The following is a 21,105-nucleotide window of genomic DNA, read 5'->3' as shown; positions in this document are numbered from 1 at the left end:
CTAAGACAACTCCCTGCAGTTCACACTGTGACCTAGGGACTCTGGCGGCTTTGCATGCATCTTGTTTTATTTGTGGTTTGCATTGAATGGAATTGACTGTGTTCAGCCCTGCGTCCAGCTGTAAGATTACTCATTTCCATATTCATTCAATCATCTTAATAGCCTCTGCTGGGTCATGGAATCAATTCATAAGCTTTTATTGTAAATTGTCCCCTCCATTTAATGTGCTCCAGGTTTCTATATTAAGAGTGAGTAAGAGCTGAGAGTCAAAGGTGGTTTGAGACAAGCCTGGGAGCTGGAAGTTGAAATGCTCAGGGGTGAAGCATATGCTCACATAGTTAACTAAGTGAGTTAACTATCATTATCAGTTGTTAATGTGCCATCGACTTGATCAGGCTGCTGGCATATAGCCTTCCCAGAGTGACAGCAAAGCCACAGCTGCAAGGTCTCTGTCACAGCTGCGAGGCCAAAAAGCTATCTCTCAAGTTTTTCTTTTAAAATGCAATTAGGAGTTAGTCACCAACATTCCTCAGAAAAAGGGGAGTCTTCAAGCTGCTAGGTTGCAAAACGGGTGAAGTTCCTGTATCTAGAACCAGGCTAAGTGGAGAGGTGATGCAGCTACTTAATTAGGAGGATTGCTTAAATACCTTCTCTATAGCCACCTCACTGTTCATTGCCAGATCAGAGGGAGGTGAAACTGGGAGGGGCTGTGAACTCTGCAGAGCATTGCAAAATGAGCTGGTGAGAAAAAACAGGGGAAGGATATTGTAGAGTGAGAGATTCGGCCAGGAGGGTGGGAAATGTGATTTGCATTTGGTAACTACAAACATACATAGCCTGGGGTAGAGGAGAAGAGCTACAATAGCTAGGAATGCCCTGGGGAGGTGTGATCCTCTCCTACAGAGGTCCTATTTGAATTTCTGCCTGGGAAAAGGCAGGGTCAAGTGCTGAATATGCAGAGTCCTCTCCTTCCCTCACTTCTTGCATTTTGACTGCAGGCCCAACAGGGAAGAATTGAGAAAGGATTGGAGGGGTCATTTGGCAGTGAAGATGTTGGGCTCCATTTACGTCTTGGAGGAAATTGGAAAGCACTAATAAGTTGAAGGATGCAAAGGGTCAGGCTGACAGGAAGGACTGTGGTGGGGAGATGACAGTCAAATGACAATGTTTTGAGTGGGAGGTGTTGTAATCTTGGGCCCACATCTGGAATTACCGGGCTTGTGAGATCTGCTAGACTGGGAGAGTCTCCCAGGGACAAAGAGCCAGAACAAGGCAATTAATACTAATGATGGAGCCAGAAGGAATAAACTGTGCACTTGAGGGGATCCATCTGACAGAATGCATTTTCTATCTCTAACCCTGCCTGGACAGAAATACCAGTAGGAAATTGCCAGAGGAACATGGAGCCCTTTTCCCTCTGCCCAGGCTGGCACAAGAACCCTCTGAGGTAAAAGATGGGAACAACGTGAATGTGGATGTCACCCTTCAGTGGCTTCCGGTGCTAGTCAGTGCAATGCCTTCTGCCAGAGAATTCAGTACAGGAAGCTTTTTCTCCAACCCTCTTATAGCTTCTGTTCCACCACAAATGTTTCAAGCTCTGGTAGATACCACTTCAGGACCTGATTAGATCTGGACCAGGAAGGTAGCACTGTCCCTGTAACTGAGATGTCTGTAATGGCTGTGGCTTCGCAGCCTGTCAGATGTTCCCTCCAACATTTCTTTTGCCTCAGTTTCACAATCAGTCCTCTTCAGAGTATGGTAGACTGCTGTCATTACCTTCTGCTTCATGAACCCTCATCTGGCTCGGGGACAGAACAGGCCAACTTCATGTTGTGGTATCTGTATCACAGCCAGAGGGGCTGGGAAGAGAGTAGGGCTGCTACATTTCTAAGCACCTTGGTGTCCTTTCACCAGCTCATTTTTCTCCCTCTCACTTGTTTTCTGGGCAATAGGGCCTAGTTTGAACTCATTGCTTTATAGTGTGGGTAGCGCACTGGAGGTTGCTCGTGGAGGACTTTTCAAATTGCAGAGAAGGTGCCATGGCCTTATTGTTGAATCACTAAATAATAGCATCTTCCCTGTGTGCATTCCTGAAGAAACTGCCTCCAAAGCCAGTCAGAAGGTGAGTTAAGTAGGGAAGGATGTGCAGAACAGTCTCGTCTCCAAAGCAGAGGCTGACTTAGGCCTCTGAGCCGCCTTAGGGCTGCCACACAACTGGGCTTTTCCAGACACATGCTCCTCCCAACCCTGGAACTCAGTCCACTCAGACTTTGAGGACTTTCTCAGCTTGTGTTTGTGTCAGCTGTGACCACTGTGCATGTGCTGTGTGGTAGAGTAAGGAATTTCCAGGCATGCTTCAGCCTGGCTGGAGCGTTATTTGCGTGTACCGTGCTGTAGGGCCACGTGCAGAAGCTTGAACACCTTCCAGGAGAACTGGACGTACTTGTAATGTATCTGGTGCTCCTCGGAAGCACTGGACAGACCCCCTGGATGTGCAAAGCCAGATGTTCTGCACATGTGCATTAAATGGAATACACCGTGGCAGTCCTGGTTTTACTACCTATATAATGCAAAGCATGTGGGCATGTTTCATGTCTGGGAAATGATGGGTGGAAATATAAGGACACTGCAGAACCTGAGGTGAGAATGATCCCTAGACATTAACTCCATGCTGAAAACCTACCACACCAAGACACTTGGTAGAGCTGGAGAGTGGAAAAGATTGATCACCTTCCTGTCAAAAGCCTGGGAACTCCCCCTTTTCACACACAGTGGAACTAATCACAGCTACTATTCCTGTAGTCCCCAGCTTGAGGCTCATTGTGGTGTGAATAGGGGCTTGCTAGATAATTATGCCTGCCAAAGAACCATTTATTTTTTCCTTGTGTTAAGAACATTAGCTCTGTAATTGGAAAGGGCAGCTCAGAAAAACATGTCCTGCCAAGCAGACCTCAGTCAGTAGGAGAACAACATGTGCGGGTACTTGTAATTTGTTATCCTGGGACTGGAGACCAGCAGATTGTGGGTGATTTTGGTCAGTAGCTCTTACTTATTTCATGTTCCTGTTCTGTAAGTAAAACCTATTCTTGACCAATTGGAGCAACAGATAAAAATAAGGCTGATTAACTCCTACCAAGGAAATTCATGAACTTCCAACCAGCCAACAGGTGAGCTGACCCACTTGGCTCTTAGGGGCAAGGCCTTCTCTGTCTCAGAGGAAACAGGGCCTTGCACAGATTTCTTCCTCTCTCAGTCTAGCTCATGTCTGGTGAGCAGTGATAGTGTGTGTCTGAACGCTGTCCTGTGCCGCCCCTGGAAATCTGGGTGAAAACGGCCCCCACGCAATGCTCAGGGAAGGGAAGCTGGGCTGGAGCCCCATGCCCCAGCATCAGGCTGCTTGCAATTATTTGGAGAGCAAGCCTATAGCTCTGCGAACTGCTGCTCTGGTTTGCTCTGAGGGGTGAAGGCCTCAAAAGGAGAGGAGATGCTTGTTAACGATTTAACAGAGATTTCCTATGGGAAAGGTGATCTCTGAACTGCTCAGAGAATCTCTGGATAACACAAAGGTGAAGGAGTTCACTCTAGCAGTCTCTTTTGCTCTGATCCTTAGGAAAAAAGTGCTGCTGAAATCTTGGCTCTTAGTTACAAGGGGTGATGATTGATAGGTTTATTGTAACTTTTAATTAATCTGTGTGTAAGGAGAAGATGCTGTATTTATAGTGGCATTGCCTTTTTGTTGAAAGGGAACTAGCTGTAATTGCGTTTTGTGCTAGTGAAGAACAAATGGCTGTTGATTCCTGGCCCCATTCTGCTTCCAATAATTATATTAATTAATTTTCCCACTGCTGGACAGCGTGTTGTTCTTCACTTCCTGCCTGGTATGCAGGAATACCATATAATGATGTGTAAAACTGTTTACACATCTCACAGTACTGGTGTCTGCATTTTTGGGCAGAAGCAAAATGGTCACACAGAGAGAGGATGACAGGATAGTAAAACCATTGGGGGTCTGTTCAGGACAAAGCGTACAGGAATCTAAACCCACAGCTGTTCTGTTTTTTATGATTAACTTTTTATCAAGCTTCCTCATGTATATATGAAGAAAACAAATACAGCAGATGATAAACTGACTCAATCTTGTAGGTTAATTGCTTCAAGCCTACCCTGCATTACTGTTGCACCATATAAATTTTTCACAGCTAGGTCAGTTATTTTTACTGCACTTCTTATGGACCAATGTCAGTTTGTAGAAGTCCAGCTTTAACTCTTATCTGTCGTATCCCTATTTTAATTTCAGAGATATTGTAAGAAAGGACTTGGGAGCTAAAAGCAAGGAAACATGAAAAGCTTTTTGTCTTACTTTTGTTTCAAAAAAAAACCCAGAAGAAACGGGAGGCATTGCACTTATAAAATACTGCACTGCCTGTATGTATTGACATGCTGTGCATTGCGTTGTCTGGACTGCCTGTCAGATTTAGATCCCATGCTAGGCAGTAAGAGTGCAGTCCAGTATGAGCCGCTAGTGAATCCCAGCTGTGGCACTGGCCTCAGTGCTCTGCGGCTTAATGTCATCCTGACTCTTCCAAGAGTAGGAGAGGACCACACACAGTACCTGCCACCACAGAGCTAACAACTGCTCTAGTACCCAGGGCAAAACCTGTATGTCCATCTGTGATGACCTGTACGTTTGCCTGGGACAGCCTTGCCACAGCTGCTGTGACTTCAGGTGGCCTTCAGGGAGGGCTTGCAGGGCCCGGCTGCTAGCAATGACTTAGCTCCCTCTGGTGCAGCCGCACAGATAAAACACACCCAGGCACACACCAACACCTTCGCCGCACAGAAATGTGCAGGCCACCGCCACGCAAACCGCTGCGCTGGGAGACGGGAGCTGAGCATCATGCAGAAAAGCTAGCAGAGAGTTTAGATGCAGAATGGCTAACTAGCCTGATCTTCCGATGTGCTCGTCAGGACAATATTGATCATACTGATATAAAGCTTATGGTTCCAGAGCTGAAGAATTTGATTACAGCTTGGCTGGTGCTGCATAGCACCATATTATGTTATGCAGACAAATGCCAACCTTGCACTGCATTTTTCTTCTGGTAAGATTAATGGAAAGAGACCCACAATATTAAAAAAAAAAAAACCACACCAAATCAATAATATTCAAGTATTGGAGCAAAAGTCAAAAGGGAGGTAGTGACACAAGTTTTCAGAAATCCAGGTCCTCTTGGTTTAGGATGAAGAACTCTAGTGAGCTTGTATTTAAAGCTATCTACAAAAAAAACCCAGCGCCTAAAACAATGAGGAACTGCTGTTATATATGTGGATACACTTAAAGTAAGACAGCTCATGAGCAAAAGCATCCGTTGGAAGGGAAAACCAGAGTAGTCCAACAGCAACAAACTTCTGCCGTTTTCCTCTGTAAAGTCTCTTTATATTCATGGCTCATCTGCTTGAGCACACTGAACGTGAGACATTGCTCTATACCTGGCCAAGGGAGGGTAGCCCCACTGTTGAAGAACCTCTTATGGCCAAAGACGTGAATCACTGCTTCAGACAGGTACAACAGCGTGTTTTACTTTAAAAGGAGAACAGAAATACAATGTCTTTCAAAGGGGTGATGTCCTCCATGGCAGCTCAGTCCATGCAAGCAGAGTGCTGACATTTGAGGATGGCCTTAGGAGTGGTATTGCCCTGCCCTGGATCGATCAACTGTTTGATGCCCTTCTGCCTCCTGGTCACTGGGGCACCTTGGCTGCACTCTTCGTCATCTGCTCTCTTCTGCCCTGCCTTCAGCTTCTCTCTTCATAACTAAAGGCACTGTCCAGCTCCCTTTCTCTCCCTGTTCCTCCCTGAGCACTGTGTTATTAACATGCCGCTTGCTGCCGGACGCAGGTTGCTCTGCTGGTGCCTTGCAACCCTCGTCCCACGGTGCGTCACCTTGTCTACAGACGCTGCAAGTTGTGGAGAGCTGGACCAGGTCTTATTTTCTGTTGTGATCCAGAACGCCGCTATGGCGACAACCTTAACTGGTGTAACTACGTGTCGTATTAAAATCAGTATGACTGGTAATGGTGAGAGCCGAATCGGCAGAGCTAAAGGAAAAGTGGCTGGCTGCATCTTCAACTTCACTGTGTCCCTTCCAATTTAATTTCTCACATAACCTGTCTTCTTTGTATTCTTTGGGCTCTCTATTCTCATAAGAGCCCAATTTTGAAGTGATTTGTTTAGCATAGATGTTGTTTCACAAACACTATGCTATTTTAACATGGCAATTGCCTTTTTGCCATTCTCGATCAATTTCCGAGCAGGGAGAAAGCACCTTTTCTGACAATTTCTCCCATTATCATCATTTTCACTTGTTCGGTAGGACCCACGTTGCCAGGAGCGGTTTAACACCTCGGTGCGTGCGGTATTTGAGGAGCTGGTGAGCTGGACGGGGATGGGCAGGATGGATTTTGCAAGCGACGGGTCTGCGTGAGGGCGAGGCGACGCCGACTCCCTGAGGCGGGCGCGCAGCCTCGATTTTGGGGGGCTGCACTGCGGTTGAAGGTGGCTGCTCGACGCCCTGGCCCCCAGGGTGGCAGCCCGGGACCCCCCCCGCCTCACGGGGCTCCCCCCGCCTCACGGAGCCCCCCACCAGGCCGGCCGCGGCCGCTGCTCCGCGCCGCCCCTCTCCGCTCCCCTCCCCACATGGCGCCCCGCTCCGACATCGGCGCCCGCGCTGCCCCTACCAAGATGGCGGCACGGCCGCTGCGGCGGGGCTCGGCGCCGCCACTAAGATGGCGGCCGGGGGCGGGCCCGGAAGCGGCGCGGCGGCAACGACTGCGCTCCCGGCCCAAGATGGCGGAGGGGGCCGGGGCGGAGGCGCCGCGGCTGGCGGAGCTGCTGGCGACGGGCTGGCGGCTGTGGGAGGAGGTGGAGGCCGGCACCGAGCCGTCCTCGGCGGCCCCGGCCGTGCAGGACAAGGTGCGGCGGGGGCTGGACGCCCTGCAGCAGGCGGCCGCCATGGTGGCGCAGCTGGACCTGTTCAGGTGAGGGGCGAGGCGGGCTGCGCCGCGCGGGGCCCCCCGAGACCGGGCCGGGCCCGCGGCGGGTGCGGACGCGGGTGCGGGACGGGCTCGCCTCTCTCGTCCCGCAGCGAGAACGAGGACCTGGAGGAGATCGCGTCGGCCGACCTGCGCTACCTGCTGCTGCCCGCGCTGCTGGGGGCCCTGACGCTGCGGCAGGTGAACCCGAGCCGGCGGCTGGAGCACCTGGAAAGCGCCCGCGGCCACTTCTGCCGCTTCCTGCGGCTCTGCAAGAGCTACGGCCTGGGCAGCTTCGCCCTGCCCGCCGCCGCGCCGGCGCCCGGCCCCGCCGGCAGCCCGCCGCCCCCCGCTGCCCCGGGCGGGCTGGTGGCCATGGCGTCGGCCCGGCAGGCCAAGATCGAGAGGTAGGTCCGGCCGTGCGGGGCCTCGGGAATAGCCGTCCTCGTCACCAGGTTCGCTCTGTCTTAAAACGCTGCCACGCACCGCCTAATAGTCTTGTGTTTTGTCACGGCGGGGAGAGGCACGTCTTGGGTTTCCAGTCTTCCAGTAAGTATTGTACGAGCTTTCTTCGTTATTGGTTCCTTAGTCACCGCTAACTGCGTAAAGCTGCACACTGGAATTTTTTTTACCAATGAATTTATCGATAGATCTTTAGCTAAGAGATATGAAGCCTCTTCCTCATGCTTTACTCTGGGGCTTTTGATAATAAAGTCATTGCTTACTGTAGCAGCCCTGAAAGGCCCCAGCTGGGCTCAAAAAGTGCTTACCTTGCGCAAAGGCAAAATGTGCTTCCTACTCTAGAAAGCTGTCTGAATATGACTGCTTTGGGGTAGGAGGCCAAGCTGGAGACGTCTGGGTCAGCACAGCAAAGCCTTTGCGACATGGGATGGGTGTTGGCCCTCTCAGAGCTGTGGGTGATCCTGCGAGCGCAGCTGCGCAGGGCATCATCCACCCAAAACCGGAGCTGTGAGCTTGGCTGGAAGCAGGTCGTTACTCGATCTGGCTGCAAGGTGAGGAGTCGCAATTATATTTGCTTTCAGGAAAAACTGTAGACTGTATGAACGCCTTTTCTTAAGGAGGCCTGTGTCTAGTCCAGACCTGTGTCATCCTGGCTGCCTTGCCCTCGCTCTCCACGCCGTACATGAGTGTGGCGCACCGGTGCCCTGCAGCCTGGGGAGCAGGCCAGCGTTGCAGCAGGCCAGCTGAAGCAAACCTGCTTCAAAGCTGAAGCAAACATGCCCTGCTGCAGGACTCTTCCAGGCTGCTGCTCCTTTCAGCTCCTGTCATTCTCTAGTCCTTTGTTTTTACTGTTCATTTCTCACTCGAAAGGAAGTTGGACACAATCATTTAGACAAAATGTATTATTTAGGCTGATTTCCCCCCCACACACGCACACCTCCAATAACTAAAACACTTTTCCAATTCCTATCGCAGGTGTTTTTTTAACATAGTTTTAGTTTTCTGCAGACCAGAACTCTTCATGAATTAATCTGCCTTATAAGCAGCTTTTTGATATCTTCATGTAGTGTAGAGACAGTTCAGAATAGATATTGTGTTGGTTATCTCAGTGAAGGAGCTGAAGAACTTAATTCCTTTTCTTCCAGCAGATTAGCCTTGCCAGGTTTTCCTAATTTTACCTGGGAGGCTTAACGTTTTAGGTTTGCTGACCTCCTAGCACACACACAAAAAAAAAGGGGGGGGGGGAGAAAAGGCATTTTAACTGCCTTATTTTAACTACTCTTAACAGTCAGGAGCTACTTTAAATTGCAACAGTAAACTTCCCTTTCTGTACACCATTCTCTTCTTAAATACCTGACATGGTGTTAAAACATTCTATAAAAAGTAACAAAGATCCAAAGTCAAGTCTAAACTTGAGTGGACAGATGAAAGTGATGGGAGAGATGTGAGGAAAAGATATTAGCACTGTATGTTTGTATATGACTGCATTTTGAAAGCTTTTGCAAGTAAAGCGAATCCTTTCTGATTTCTGTATTTTTCCTGTGTTAAAAAACTTAAATCCTCACTCAGGTGTTTCTAATTGAAGTGGGTGGATACCGTTGTGCTTACACTTTAGAGGTCACCAGCAACTAACTGCCAGTATGATCTGGTGCTGCCAATGGTCCTCTTCATAATGGAAATTTTTCTGTGAGCCATTGCAGGAATGTTACTCTGTTAAATGAATGGGAATTGCTTTCACAGGGAATTTTTTCTAAGATATGGGGAGCTCTATGAATGTCTGGGATTTGCTTACCCTGATGAGCACTGGTCACCAACTGGCACCTCTGTAAAAAGCGGTTAAAAGGGGATTGGGGCAGCAGGTAGCTCTTTAACTGAGTTTGAATGAATTTCAAGAAATAGCAAGTTGTTTATTTTTAGAAAGCACAGTATCTGGGTTATGCCAGAGAAGGGTTACTTAATGATCTCATTTCATTCTCTGTGAGCTAGATATAAGCAGAAGAAGGAACTGGAGAACCGACTGGCCTCTATGAGAACCTTTGTGGAGAGTGGGCAAGCAGATGAGGATCAGATGCGAGAATTTTACATCCTGCAAACCCAGAAATGGATCAACATCAGCCTTGAGGAAGTTGAGAGTATTGACCAAGAAATGGTCATTTTGAGGAGCAGAGGTACAATAAAACAGGTACGAGATCTCTTTTAAACTGCAGGTCCTGTGGTCTGTGGATACTCAGACCTGATGATGGACACTGTTGTGAGTAAATGAACCTCAGAGGCAGAGTTTTGTAAGTTTTATTCTGTGAAGTTCTGGATTAAAATCTAGCTCACATATGACCTCAACGGATGGGTTTTGGTTTAATTCCGAATCAGTGGTGGTCTGGTTTTTTGGATTAGTCACTGTCTGGTGCCACCACATGTCCTAGACAGTCAGAGCTTGTGAAATACTAGAGCATTGAATATCAAAGCTGGTCTGTTCTGTGTGCAGGGGCTTTTCTTCGCTTTGCTTGATTGTGCCAGTCCCTTAACACTAAAGAACTAAGTGGATTTTTAAAAATAAGAACCTTGGGTTGTTTTGTTCCCCTGCCCCCAGCATGCAGTTCTAGTTTAGAAAATGTCAAAACATTCCAGAAATGCTTGTTCTGAATGATTGAAGCTTCTCATGAACTTTCAAATCTTGTGCAGGCTAGTGTTTCTGGGCTTTGTGCTGCTCACCTAAATGTCTGTCTGGAATTAAAAATTCATAACGTGCATAAATGTGCCATAGCCTAGTTTTTTTGGTGTGACTTATCTGTGCAGTTCATTATCTGGCACTGTAGAAGTCTGCTTTTCTGTAGTGCCCAGATAATAACCTCATTGTGAATGATGATTCTGCTTGCTGCAGAAAGTACTGTTTGATCCCTGGAAAAAATAAGCTACACTTCATGCTTCCGTCTGAGCTGATCTGGTTCAGCTCTGTCAGCTTTGTGCTTTGATCAGAACTGGTATAACAAACACACAAATAGAAGTGATTTGTAGAAGCTCACAGATGGAGTTCATGATTTAAACTGGATTAGGGCCTGATTTGTCCGTCTCAGGATGTTGCTCTGACAGCAGAGGCATTTCTCATGTGCAAGACCTTTAATAACTTGTTTGGGTTGGAAAGGAAAGAAGGGGGCTGCCATCTACGTGATTATCTTTTGACTATTGTTTGCAACTTCAGTCTTCAGCACCACCACACGGTACTTCTCGGCAAGTCAGGGCTCCATTGAAACCTTTCATTCTTACCCGGGATGCTGCTCAGGCTAAGTATGTTGTTTTTCTGATTATTTAGACACAGTATGATGCAGTGCTCTGTTGTCATATCAACCCTAGGATATTCTTTCAAATGCAGAAAACCAATGGTTATTCTTAAGAAGTGTGGCATGTTTTGTACATCTGGGGCAGGGGATGGCAGAAGCTCCTAATTTATTTCCTCCACCTTCTCTGTAATTTCTTTTGTTTACAGCATGCTGCAGTGTCTTTGTTAATCCTTTGTTAATGCTGTTTCCTCCTGTTGGAGTAGCAGGAGAGAAGACTGTAGGAGGCAAATACAACCGTGTTAGTTTTTAGACGATGTGCTTGCTCTTTAGTTAGCTGTGGAGAGGCAAGGCTTATCTCACCCTCTGAACCTCTGTATGGTATAACAGGATTGTTCTTCACTCTTTAAGAGCCTGGTAGTGAAAAGCACATGTGGTGTCTGTTAATCTAATGTTGCACTCTAGAAGATTTCAGTGAATTCAAATAAGTGATCTTAGTGGCTGGGAAGATCTGATACCAACCAGAGATTTGTCAGTCACGGTATGCCTGTTATTTACAGTTTCTGACTGTAAGGCTCTCCCTAGGGGATCAAGATCTTAACACTTTGTGGCACTGTCAGATTCTTCTAAAGAATATGGCAGCTAAAGCACAAAATGGGATAGAAACAAGGTTTCTTGTCATGCTTTTGACATAACTTGTCCTGAGCCTTCAATATATCTAGCTAAGCAGTGCCTAATTCAGTTCCTAGTGGCCTGCTTGGCAAGTTAAGCTAGCAGAGAGCTTTCTCCTTTGAATAGAAGAAGTGGTTCAAGGCCTTTGGAATAGAACAGTCTTTATCTCTCTAAACTTACTGGATGAACTGTTTAAATTCTGTTATGGCTAGGTTACTGGCAAGCCTGTTGCTGAAGGCCCAGACCCTAGAAATACATCTGTTCCCAAACTATCCATGACAGAATGTCTTCTATTACAGTACAGATCGGAGTACAGAGTATTTCTCTGTATTGTTTTCTGCTTCTGTTAGTTAATAAGGGTACATAAAGTGCATTCCCTGACTTTTTTTCCCCATAGAGTGTTTGGTGCTGGATATCCTGGCGTGCCTACTATGACAGTCGATGATTGGTATGAACAGCGCAGAAGGCAAGGAGTCATGCCTGGTCAGAGCGTCCCTCAGAGAACACCAGGTATGGAGTGGAAAGTAAAATTTGGCATAGAGAGTTTGGGAACCATTGCGAGGGGAAGAGTGAACGGGGGTATGTTCAAGGTACAAAACACCCACTGACTGATGAAGAGTGAGAACAAACTTTCCCTATTAGGCTGTGAGTGCTAGGTTGCTGTTGGTTGTTAATTCCTGCTTTCTGTCTGTACTGGCTCCCAGATGGACTTCTATTCTGAGAACTGGGCTAGTGATCTTCCACTGCCTTACTGCCCCTCACTTTTATGCTTGAGCTATAGCAGGTGTAGCTGATGAAGAACTGCAGAAGAAGCAGCAGGAGAAAAAAGAGGAAGAGGATGACGAGGAAGCTCTTCAGAAAGCTCGGAACTGGGATGACTGGAAAGATACACACCCAAGAGGCTATGGCAACCGACAGAATATGGGCTGACGCTCCAGCTGCAGAAAGAGTAGGGCTTGGAAATCCCGTAAGAATGCCTATGTCCTGGAGATGTAGGAGCAAATGCACTGTACATACGCAGAGGTATCCTTGACTTCTCTGGGAGTCATCGGGGTCCGAGGAGTGAACAGGACAGTTTGTTTTGGTTTACGTACATGTCAGACTGAGAGTGCACTTGTCATGTGCAGTGATAACACAGGAGCTCTTGTCAAGTGGAGCTCTTTCTGAGGGATTGGACTACCTCTGTTCTCCCAGTCAGAGGAAGTCCTTGAAAGTATATGAATTTGAAAACAGCTCTTTGTATTGTTGGTGGATGTATTTATTTTTCCTCTATATTTTAAACAAAATAAAATCTCTTGTCCTGACTAGTTCTTGGTGTAAAATCCCTTGCTATTTGTCCTAGGCTCTTCCAGGGAGTATTTTCAGTCAAGACTTTTGAGCATGACAGCTTGCACTGCAATATTTACCTTGTCAAATGGGCCTTATGCAGCCAGGTGTATTGGCGGCCTTTCCACAGTCTCATCCCTTCATTCTTCCCTAAGTGGCAGACAAAAGTGTTTTGGATTTTTGTGTGTTAAGTAGATCAGGTATTTCAAGGGCTGTGTTGTGAAGTGTTGATAATACACATAGTACAAATGCCATAATAGAAACGTTTATCCTTCCACTTAGTTTAATAGGGAGATTTTGTGGCTACAACATAGTATACTATACATAATATCAATTCTGTGTGCATGCTCAACCAACCTAGTGTCCTAGGGCTAACGCTGGGAGAAATTGTGCAATGTTCAAAAGAGGAGTAGTGCACTGACTGCCGGTGTGCTTTGAAATCTACTTACAGAATAGCCCTGTAGTGGCGAAAACCTTGACTGGATTCCTCTAAAGGTGGCTTAAATAGCTGTTGGTAATAATCCTGAACTGACAGAGAAGAGAGGTCATGACTGTTCTGCCATACCTAGCACTGACCTGGATCACGGAAGTAGCATTGCTGGGTAAGAAACCTGAAAGAACGCTGCTGGAAATTCTGGGCTCGCCTGGCACGGTGAACATCTGTCATTCTGAGGTTGTTCTAAAGCGACATTCTGCTAATGGAAGCTATGTTACAAATGTCAGGTAAAAAACAAAGCCTAATTCCTGTGGCAGCTGCTAATGTGGTCATGTGTGTTATCCAGAGCAGGCCACAAGGTATTTACTGTCTGACTTTTGAAATTCAGTCAGGGGTTTTCATCTGCAGGCTTTTTCCTTATCTTTAGGGATGATGATTTAGCGAGGGTCTATCATTTTTTCCTTCATGTTAACATGACTCAGGCACAGGTCAGGGACCAGCTAGGCTGCGCTGGAGTTCAGATGTTTTATTCTTAGCAGTATGAAGCAATCTCGACTTCTCTTAGCTAATCCACATTTGTGAAGCCGTGGCTTGCAATGGATCTATTATACCCCTTTTTTTAGGTTTCAAATCTCTATAACTTAACAGATTTTTGTCTGTGGATTTTTGTGGGCTTCAGATCTCTCCTCTGAAACGTGTTTTGCTCTAACACTCCTGCAATCTTATGCATGGATTTATGCCTTTCCTGCTCTTACTGATTACTTCTGGAAAGGTAGATCTGAGAATTAGTTCTAGTGAATTAGATCCTGCAGATCGTTACTACTCCTGTCATTGTTAGCCTGGAGCCACGTCTCGGTGATACTTCTGTGCTACTTCTGGTTTGTTTGTTGGCTTTTTTTTTTTCCTGTGTGCGTTTGCAAGGGAATCTTGCCTAAAGTTGTTTGATTTAGCTACACCCAATCCTCCTTTCAGCCTTCTGTGCTAGTGTTTCGATGAGCTGTAATTCCAGCCAGAGCCAGAATCCCTACATTAAGGCTATTCCAATGAATTCCTGAAGATGGTCTCACACCCTAACCCTCCTCCAACCTTCACAGTAGGATCCAGGGAAGCTTGATGCAGATTTTTCTAAGCAGAAAAATACTTTGGGTCTCCCATCCTCTGTGAGCACTACTTCAGTATTCGTGGTCCAGCGGGCCATAGCCATATGCCTGATCACTGTTCACCAGTTATCCTCAAAGATGATTATCTTCTCATAAGCATTAATTTTTGATCTTATTCTAGCACAGAATGTGGAAAATTTTTGCCTGGGTGGATCAGCCTTGAGTTGAAACAACAAGGAATTAGGCTTCACATTCAGTCTCCTTTCCTATCACTTCCAGCAGCCTCAGAGGGAGAAGGGTGAAAGGGAAAAAACAGCCACAGTCTCAAGAACATTAGGGAAACGGTGCCAGCTCGCTGGCTTTGGTGCCTCTCCTGGTCTCAGGCAGCGTGCTTTCTCCTCCGCTGGACTGTGGCCATGGAAAAGGATGGGATTTTGTGTTTGACAGTGGGGCTAATGGTCGGGATCCACCTGGCAAAGTGCATTCCTGTAGCTCAGAGCAGGAGACTTGGGGATGACGGCTGCAGGCAGCCCCGGGGGGAGTCACACCAGTAAGGCATGACAGCGGTTTGTGAAATACCCAAAGTGTGGACGGTACCATTTCCCGCAGGGGGGATGGCAGCACCTGCTCAGTGACCTCCGGTAGCGATGAAGAGTTGTGGTAATTGTGCACTTTGGAGGAAGAGCACACCACCCTTTATGAAAGCAGCTCCTCGACGCTCAGCACAACCTCCTTCTCCCCCTGAGGAGCACCAGCTTCGCTCCTCACGCTGCAGGCTGAGGCCGGAGCCCATCCACTCCCCTCCGCAGTGGACAGTTTATCCTGGATCAGCTGGTGCAGTTAAAGTAGCTGGATACACAATCTCAGTCCGGTATTTCCAAACTTGCCTTTTAACCTGCAGAACCAGAGTCTGGAGCAGAACTTCTTGCCACCATGAAAACAATTATTGCAGCCTATTCCCAAAATCGTAGTGGTAAGAAATTTCCAAAGCGTGTTTGAATGGTTTCTAATGCTGTGGAGTTGCGAGTATCTAGTCAGGCAATTAATGTTTGTTGTCGCTATTGTCTATTTGCTGTAGACTGCTTAGGGGAAAGGGAGGTGTTCGGAGCAATTTGGGGTTAGCAGCACGAGAAGAAAACATAAAGTTGCTCAACAGGAATGAAATTTCTTAAATTAATACTGGCGATGTGTTAGATAATGTTACTCCTGCAAAATGCTACGAAGCAGAGCAAATTCTCCTTCATGTTTCGTTGCTGCTTCCGAGCTGCGGAGGTCAAATTTCTGGTGGGTTGCCTTCAGAAAAGTCCCTGTTGCACAGGACGGAGACCTGCGTGGGCGTGAGCAGAGCCACTGGGGTTTGTCCATTACTCAGCTGATGGTTTTCATTCTGTGGTCTGGAAATTCATGAAGTGCTTCTGGGGGACGGTTATAAAAAGTAACTAAAAAAAGCAACTTTTTGGTAGGCACAAATTACTAGGCAGAGCTCTTGTGTCTTCACTGGAAAAACATTGGGATTTGGAAAGTTGAAAACCACAGGGCTCCAAGGGCTCTAAGATTTCTGGGAATATGTCATGGGGCACGTGTCAGGGACAGGCAGGAGGGATTGTTTAAAGCACAGCAAATTGCTCAGGGGCGTAGGGAGAGGAAAAATAATTCTTCAACGCTGGTGATGGCTCCAGCGTTTAAGTTATTTCAATTGTCCCACTCCTGGTTTGGATTGAACTGGAAAGAGGTGAACCTCCATCATCCTGGCCTGGCCTAAATCTGGGTTTCGGTGGTTTTTCTCCAACTTGAACGTCCTTCTGGGTCCTCCCAGGCCAGGAGAGCGTGGTGGGTCTCTCCGTAGAGGGGTCTCTGTTTGGCCGGCACTTGGGTTTGGGGTTATTTTGCAGCCGCACGGCCAAAGAGCCCGTGGTGGTGGTGGCGGCCAAGGCGGGTGGCCTCAGCCCGCGGTGGACCTTTGGCCGGCAAGACAAGCGCGGCGGGCTGGTGCCGGGGAGGAGGGGACGGGGACGCGCGTGGAGTTTGGATCCTGGCTCCCGGCCCGCTCTGGGACGGTTAATGGTTCACCAAGGTCGGCGGGCCGGGGAGGAGAAAGGGGGAGGTGGCGGGCAACGAAGCAGCGAGGGCCACCGCCGGGGACCGCCGCCGCCGGGGACAGCCACCGCTGGGGCGCGACCTCGGGCTTCGCTCCGTTTCGGGCCCCGTGGCCGGAGGGAGGTGGGTCGGGGCTGTCGCAGCGCGTGGGAGGGAGCCGGGGGCCAGCGGGTGTCCGTGCTTTGCAGGGAGTCGTGCCAGCGTCCAGGCCGCCCTCCGCACCCTGCTCACGGCACCGTGGCCCTCGCAGCGGGACATCCGCGCGTGGCTGCAGCTCCTCGCCGTCCTCCAGTGGGTCCTCAGCTTCCTTCTCCTGGGTGAGTGGGGCCGCGCCGAGGGCGCGAGGGGACGATGCTCCCGTGGATGGGGCGGTTTCCGTCCGCGCTTTACGTTGCCTCCAGCTGGGATTCGGTGGAGGCTTTATCCCATCCCGCTTAGGAAAAACACTCTTGTCCTTAACCCCGCTGTTTGCTGGGTTTTATTGGAATATGGGAAAGTGGTGCCCAGGTGCTGGTGGCTCTGAGGACGGGATGTCGCGAGCTGGCCGCACGCTCACCCCTTCTCCCCGGCTCCCGCAGGGGTGGTCAGTCTGCTTCTGCTCATCTACCTGGTGTTCACCAGCTTCTGGCCCATTTCCGCCCTGTATCTGGCCTGGATCATCTTTGACTGGGACACGCCGGAGAAAGGTACGGATGGACACAGCTCACAGCTCCGTTTCCTGCGTCTTTGTGGCAGCACAGAGACGTCCCCCAGGAAATGTGGGGTTTCGCTTTTCTCCGCCTGTCACTGAATTACCTCTGGGTCGCCTGGGACGTGGTGGTGGGACCAACGCAGAAAGGAGGGGAAGGGGATGGGGTAATTTGTGCTGCTGGGTATGTCAAAGCCTTTGCATCGATCTGCACGTGTAGCTTGCTGGATTTTGGGCAGGGACCCATGTGAATAGCTAATTGCACTTGCGGTGAAGGTAAGTCTAGGGATATTGGTCGGGAGCAGATGCACCACAGGGTCCCATCCCAGCACATTGGATTGAGCGTGCCATGTCCTGTTTGCTCCTGTGGTCTTCTCCTCCCCGATCAGCCCCTTCTGCAACGAACGACCTTTCCACCACTGCAAGGGGCCCATCTTCTGTCCAGAAATTTCATCTAGGTAGAAAAGAGGGATGCGCTGCAAGCTGTTTAGCAAGACCCCCGGAGCGGATTTACTTACCCCCGTGGGTGTGTGTTTGCAGGCGGGCGGAGGCTGACGTGCTTGCGGAAATGGCCCGTGTGGAAGCACTTTCGGGACTATTTCCCGGTCCAGGTAAGCCATGGGCGGGCAGGGGGCCAGGGCGTTCGTGCCGCCTGCGCCCAGCAGACCCCCCCACGCCCTGGTGCAAGCCCAGCTCCCTGTGGAGCAGCTCCAGCGGGAACCATCTCCCACCTCCCAGAAAAGCAGAGGTGGAGGAGCTGGGCTGGGAAGGGGGGGCTCACGGCCCGGTGCAGGGTGGTGGTCTGCTCCCAGCTCCGTGGCGGCCGGCCGGCAGCTCCGTCGTGGCCGGGCTGGTGGCCTCTGATCCCCCCGGCTCCTGCAGCTGGTGAAGACCCACGACCTGTCGCCAAGCCACAACTACATCATCGGCTCGCACCCCCACGGCATCCTCTGCGTCGGGGCCTTCTGCAACTTCATCACGGGGTCGACGGGCTTCTCGGAGATGTTCCCCGGCATCAGACCCTTCCTGACCACCCTGGCCGGCAACTTCCGCCTGCCCGTCTTCAGGGAGTACCTGATGAGCGGGGGTGAGCGTGCCGGGGGCCACTGCCAGCCGCCCTGGGGACCCCCCGGGGGGCTCATCCTGCTCTGGTCCCCTCCTCTTCTCTGGCTTAAACTGGGTGTCCCAAGGGCCGGGGGTGGCTGTCCCTGCCTGCCCCGCTCCTGCCCTGCTCCCCCAGCTCTGCCCCACGCCTGGGGCTGTGCAGGGAGGCCCTTGCCCTTGCCCTTGCCCTTGCCCTTGCCCTTGCCCTTGCCCTTGCCCTTGCCCTTGCCCTTGCCCTTGCCCTTGCCCTTGCCCTTGCCCTTGCCCTTGCCCTTGCCCTTGCCCTTGCCCCACGCGGGCCGGCTCGAGGAAGGGCTGCACCCACGGGGCAGCACGGCCTGGGTCACCGCTGGGCAGGTGCTCGGTGCCAGCCCAGCCCACTCCCGCTTTGGTGCCGGGACGTGCCGTCTACACCCCGAGTGCGGGGAGGCTTTCTGCTGCCTGTCATCCCACCCCAGACGTGGCTCAGCCCCCCCAAAATGCAGCTCCCCCCTGGGCAGGCGCCTCTCCGCCGTCTCCGTTGCAACTCCCTGCTCTGCTCCCCAGGCCTGTGCCCCGTGACGCGCCAGGCCATAGGGTACCTCCTGTCCAAGAACGGCACCGGGAACGCCGTGGCCATCGTCATCGGCGGCGCGGCCGAGTCGCTCTCCTGCCAGCCGGGAGTCACCACCTTAATCCTGAAGAACCGCAAGGGCTTCGTGCGCATGGCCCTGGAGCACGGGTGAGCCGGGCGGGCGGCCGCGGCGAGGGACAGGGCCGCTCCTGCCCGCGGGCGAGGGGACGCTGCGCGGTCCTCGCGGCCCCGGGGTGCTGCGGGCGCCCGGTCCGGTGGCAACGCCTCTCCTCCGCAGCGCGTACCTGGTGCCCTCCTTCTCCTTCGGCGAGAACGACCTCTTCCGGCAGGTGGTTTTCAAGGAGGGCGGCTGGATGAGGAGCGTCCAGCAGCGCTTCCAGAAGATGATGGGCTTCGCCCCCGTCGTCTTCTACGGCCGGGGCATCACCTCCATCCAGTCCCGGGGCTTTCTGCCCTACCCCAGGCCCATCACGACTGTCGGTGAGCATCTCCGTGCCGGCAGACCCTTTCCCTGGCTTCGCCGCATGCCGGGAGGGCGGGATGGTGCGCGGGGGGAGATCCGGCACCGCGGCCGGCAGCGGCTCATCGCGGGCTCACGGGCCTCCCTCGCGCCGGCTCCGGCAGTGGGGGAGCCCGTGACGGTGCCCAAGATCGAGGACCCGAGCCGCGAGACGGTGGACCTCTACCACGAGATGTACGTCCGCTCCCTGCTCAAGCTCTTCAACGAGAACAAGACCAAGTACGGGCTGTCGGAGACGGACGAGCTGCGGATCGCCTGAGCGAGGCCGGGCGGAGGCCGCGGGCCGAGGTGGGCGGCCAAGTCCTGACTCGCAAGGGCGGCCGGCTCTTGCGGGTGGGGATTTCAGCCCGCCCCTCAGGCGGGCACGGAAGGACGGGCCCCGCGCTCGCGGGCACCCCCCGGCCCCGGAGACCCTTCCCGTGCGCCGGGCACCACCGCTGCCCCTTGCCTCCTTACCTTGCCATCTCCGCTCCAGCCCGCGCTCCTCCACGGCAGCTTAAGAAAGGAAGACGACGGAAAAAGGCAGAGCGAGGAAAGGAGAATGGAGGGGTTGCATGGGAGGAAAGGAGAAACCAGGGGAAGGGAGGGGAAAACTGGCAGAGGGCCCCCGGGGTATCGCCGGGGCGAGCAGCCGCCTCCCCGCTGCTCCGTGGTCTGGCAGCGGTTCCCGCGGGACGGGGGCTCGTGGGGCTGCAGCGCGGGAGGCAGCGATGTCCCCCCGGGCCGCGCTGGTGGCACGTCAGGCCGCGGCAGCACCGTGGGGCAAGGGGGAGGTGGTCCCTTCCAGGGAGTATTTTCAGCCAAGGTTTTTGAGCATGACGGCTCGCACCGCGATGTTTACCTTGGCAAACAGGGTTTATGCAGCCGGGTGCATCGGTGGCCTTTCCACAGTCTCATCCCGTCAGACGAAGGTGTTTTGGCAAGGGGGAGGAGGGAATGGGCAAACTCGGTGCTGGACCAGGCGTGCTCCCTCCCACGACGAGCAGGAGACCCGGTGCAGTGAGGAGGAGGAAGAGGGAAAATGGCTAAGGAGAGCAGCTCTTAGGGGCAGCCCTCCGTCGGTGCGAGGTGTGGGCTGGAGAGAGGTCTCCCGCGGGGATGGGGTGGGAATCTCAGGCCTTGGGACGTATTCAACTGGCCTCTACGAAACCTAAGACCACGTTACCCTACTGGAGGGACGGGGCCGGTTGTGGCCCCAGGCGATGAGCCTTCCCCACCACCGTGACTGGTTCTGCACCCAATACAGACTTACAACCCCCAGATTTGCCTGGTTGTGGTGGGGAGGGAGGGAACGGGGGCCGGGCAGCCCCCGCGGCCCACGCACGCGGCTCCTGAGGCTTCGCTCCCGGCCCGTTTGCAGGTCTCGGGGTGCACCGGGGCGCGGGGCTTGGCTGGGGCACTCGCACCGGGTCCCACCTGGGGCAGGCGGTGCGTGAGGCATCATGACCCTCCTGGTGCAGGTGGCCCCTCGGATGGTGACCAAGCCCTGCCCCATCCCTGTCCCCCAGGAAGTGGGACATGCCATCCTTGATGGGCCGGTGGGGGAAAGTCAATAACGCTGATAATCATCTCTGGCCTGCTCTTCTTTACGCAGGCGCTCAGTTAAACAGCAGATCTGGGTAAACATTTAGAAAGCAAACACCCATAAAGAACAGATTCCTGAGGACTCATTAACCTCCCATCACTCGTCACCTTGGTATTTCACCGCTCCAAATGCCTCGTTCTTGAAATCCATTGCAACGCTAACGTTAACGTGGCACACAAGCCTCTGTCAGCATCGGTGTCGGATAAGACGATGTTATGAGCATGAAGAAAGCTGGAGA

At 51.6% G+C, this 21,105-nt stretch overlaps 2 protein-coding genes across 4 annotated transcripts; both read left to right on the top strand.

The window, feature by feature from the left end:
- Positions 1-6,810: 6,810 nt before the first annotated feature.
- On the top strand, positions 6,811-12,744 carry IGBP1 (immunoglobulin binding protein 1). 2 transcript variants are annotated; one of them, XM_026096054.2, is made up of 6 exons: positions 6,811-7,037; positions 7,145-7,438; positions 9,480-9,675; positions 10,690-10,775; positions 11,835-11,947; positions 12,219-12,744. In XM_026096054.2, exons 1-6 carry the CDS (start codon positions 6,847-6,849, stop codon positions 12,365-12,367), a joined length of 1,029 nt encoding a protein of 342 aa, XP_025951839.2. In that variant the 5' UTR covers positions 6,811-6,846; the 3' UTR covers positions 12,368-12,744. The 2 variants fall into 2 exon arrangements, with proteins under 2 accessions (XP_025951839.2, XP_025951840.2); XM_026096055.2 differs by having other exon boundaries at positions 12,213-12,744.
- Positions 12,745-12,872: 128 nt separating this feature from the next.
- LOC112980802 (diacylglycerol O-acyltransferase 2-like) lies at positions 12,873-21,098 on the top strand. Of its 2 annotated transcripts, XM_064518470.1 has the most exons (10): positions 12,873-13,365; positions 14,909-15,272; positions 16,585-16,713; positions 16,975-17,082; positions 17,625-17,695; positions 17,967-18,171; positions 18,735-18,909; positions 19,040-19,242; positions 19,387-19,570; positions 20,877-21,098. In XM_064518470.1, the coding sequence occupies exons 2-9, from the start codon at positions 15,233-15,235 to the stop codon at positions 19,539-19,541; spliced, it is 1,086 nt and encodes a 361-aa protein (XP_064374540.1). In that variant the 5' UTR covers positions 12,873-13,365; positions 14,909-15,232; the 3' UTR covers positions 19,542-19,570; positions 20,877-21,098. The 2 variants fall into 2 exon arrangements, with proteins under 2 accessions (XP_064374540.1, XP_025951751.1); XM_026095966.2 differs by lacking the exon at positions 20,877-21,098 and having other exon boundaries at positions 19,387-20,051.
- Positions 21,099-21,105: the final 7 nt, after the last annotated feature.

This window comes from Dromaius novaehollandiae, chromosome 11 (genome assembly GCF_036370855.1).
Source record: "Dromaius novaehollandiae isolate bDroNov1 chromosome 11, bDroNov1.hap1, whole genome shotgun sequence".
Classification (NCBI taxonomy): domain Eukaryota; kingdom Metazoa; phylum Chordata; class Aves; order Casuariiformes; family Dromaiidae; genus Dromaius; species Dromaius novaehollandiae.
Note: the sequence above shows the minus strand (reverse complement) of the source record. Positions and strands in the feature narration are given on the sequence as shown.

Excerpts from the sequence above, each read along its gene's own strand:
- IGBP1 (XM_026096055.2), top strand. The coding sequence starts at position 6,847 with ATGGCGGAGGGGGCCGGGGCGGAGGCGCCGCGGCTGGCGGAGCTGCTG. Across the intron at positions 7,038-7,144 it reads GCGCAGCTGGACCTGTTCAG|CGAGAACGAGGACCTGGAGG; the intron begins GTGAGGGGCGAG and ends CTCGTCCCGCAG. Across the intron at positions 7,439-9,479 it reads CGGCAGGCCAAGATCGAGAG|ATATAAGCAGAAGAAGGAAC; the intron begins GTAGGTCCGGCC and ends TCTGTGAGCTAG.
- LOC112980802 (XM_064518470.1), top strand. The coding sequence starts at position 15,233 with ATGAAAACAATTATTGCAGCCTATTCCCAAAATCGTAGTG. Across the intron at positions 16,714-16,974 it reads CCTCAGCTTCCTTCTCCTGG|GGGTGGTCAGTCTGCTTCTG; the intron begins GTGAGTGGGGCC and ends CGGCTCCCGCAG. Across the intron at positions 19,243-19,386 it reads CAGGCCCATCACGACTGTCG|TGGGGGAGCCCGTGACGGTG; the intron begins GTGAGCATCTCC and ends CGGCTCCGGCAG.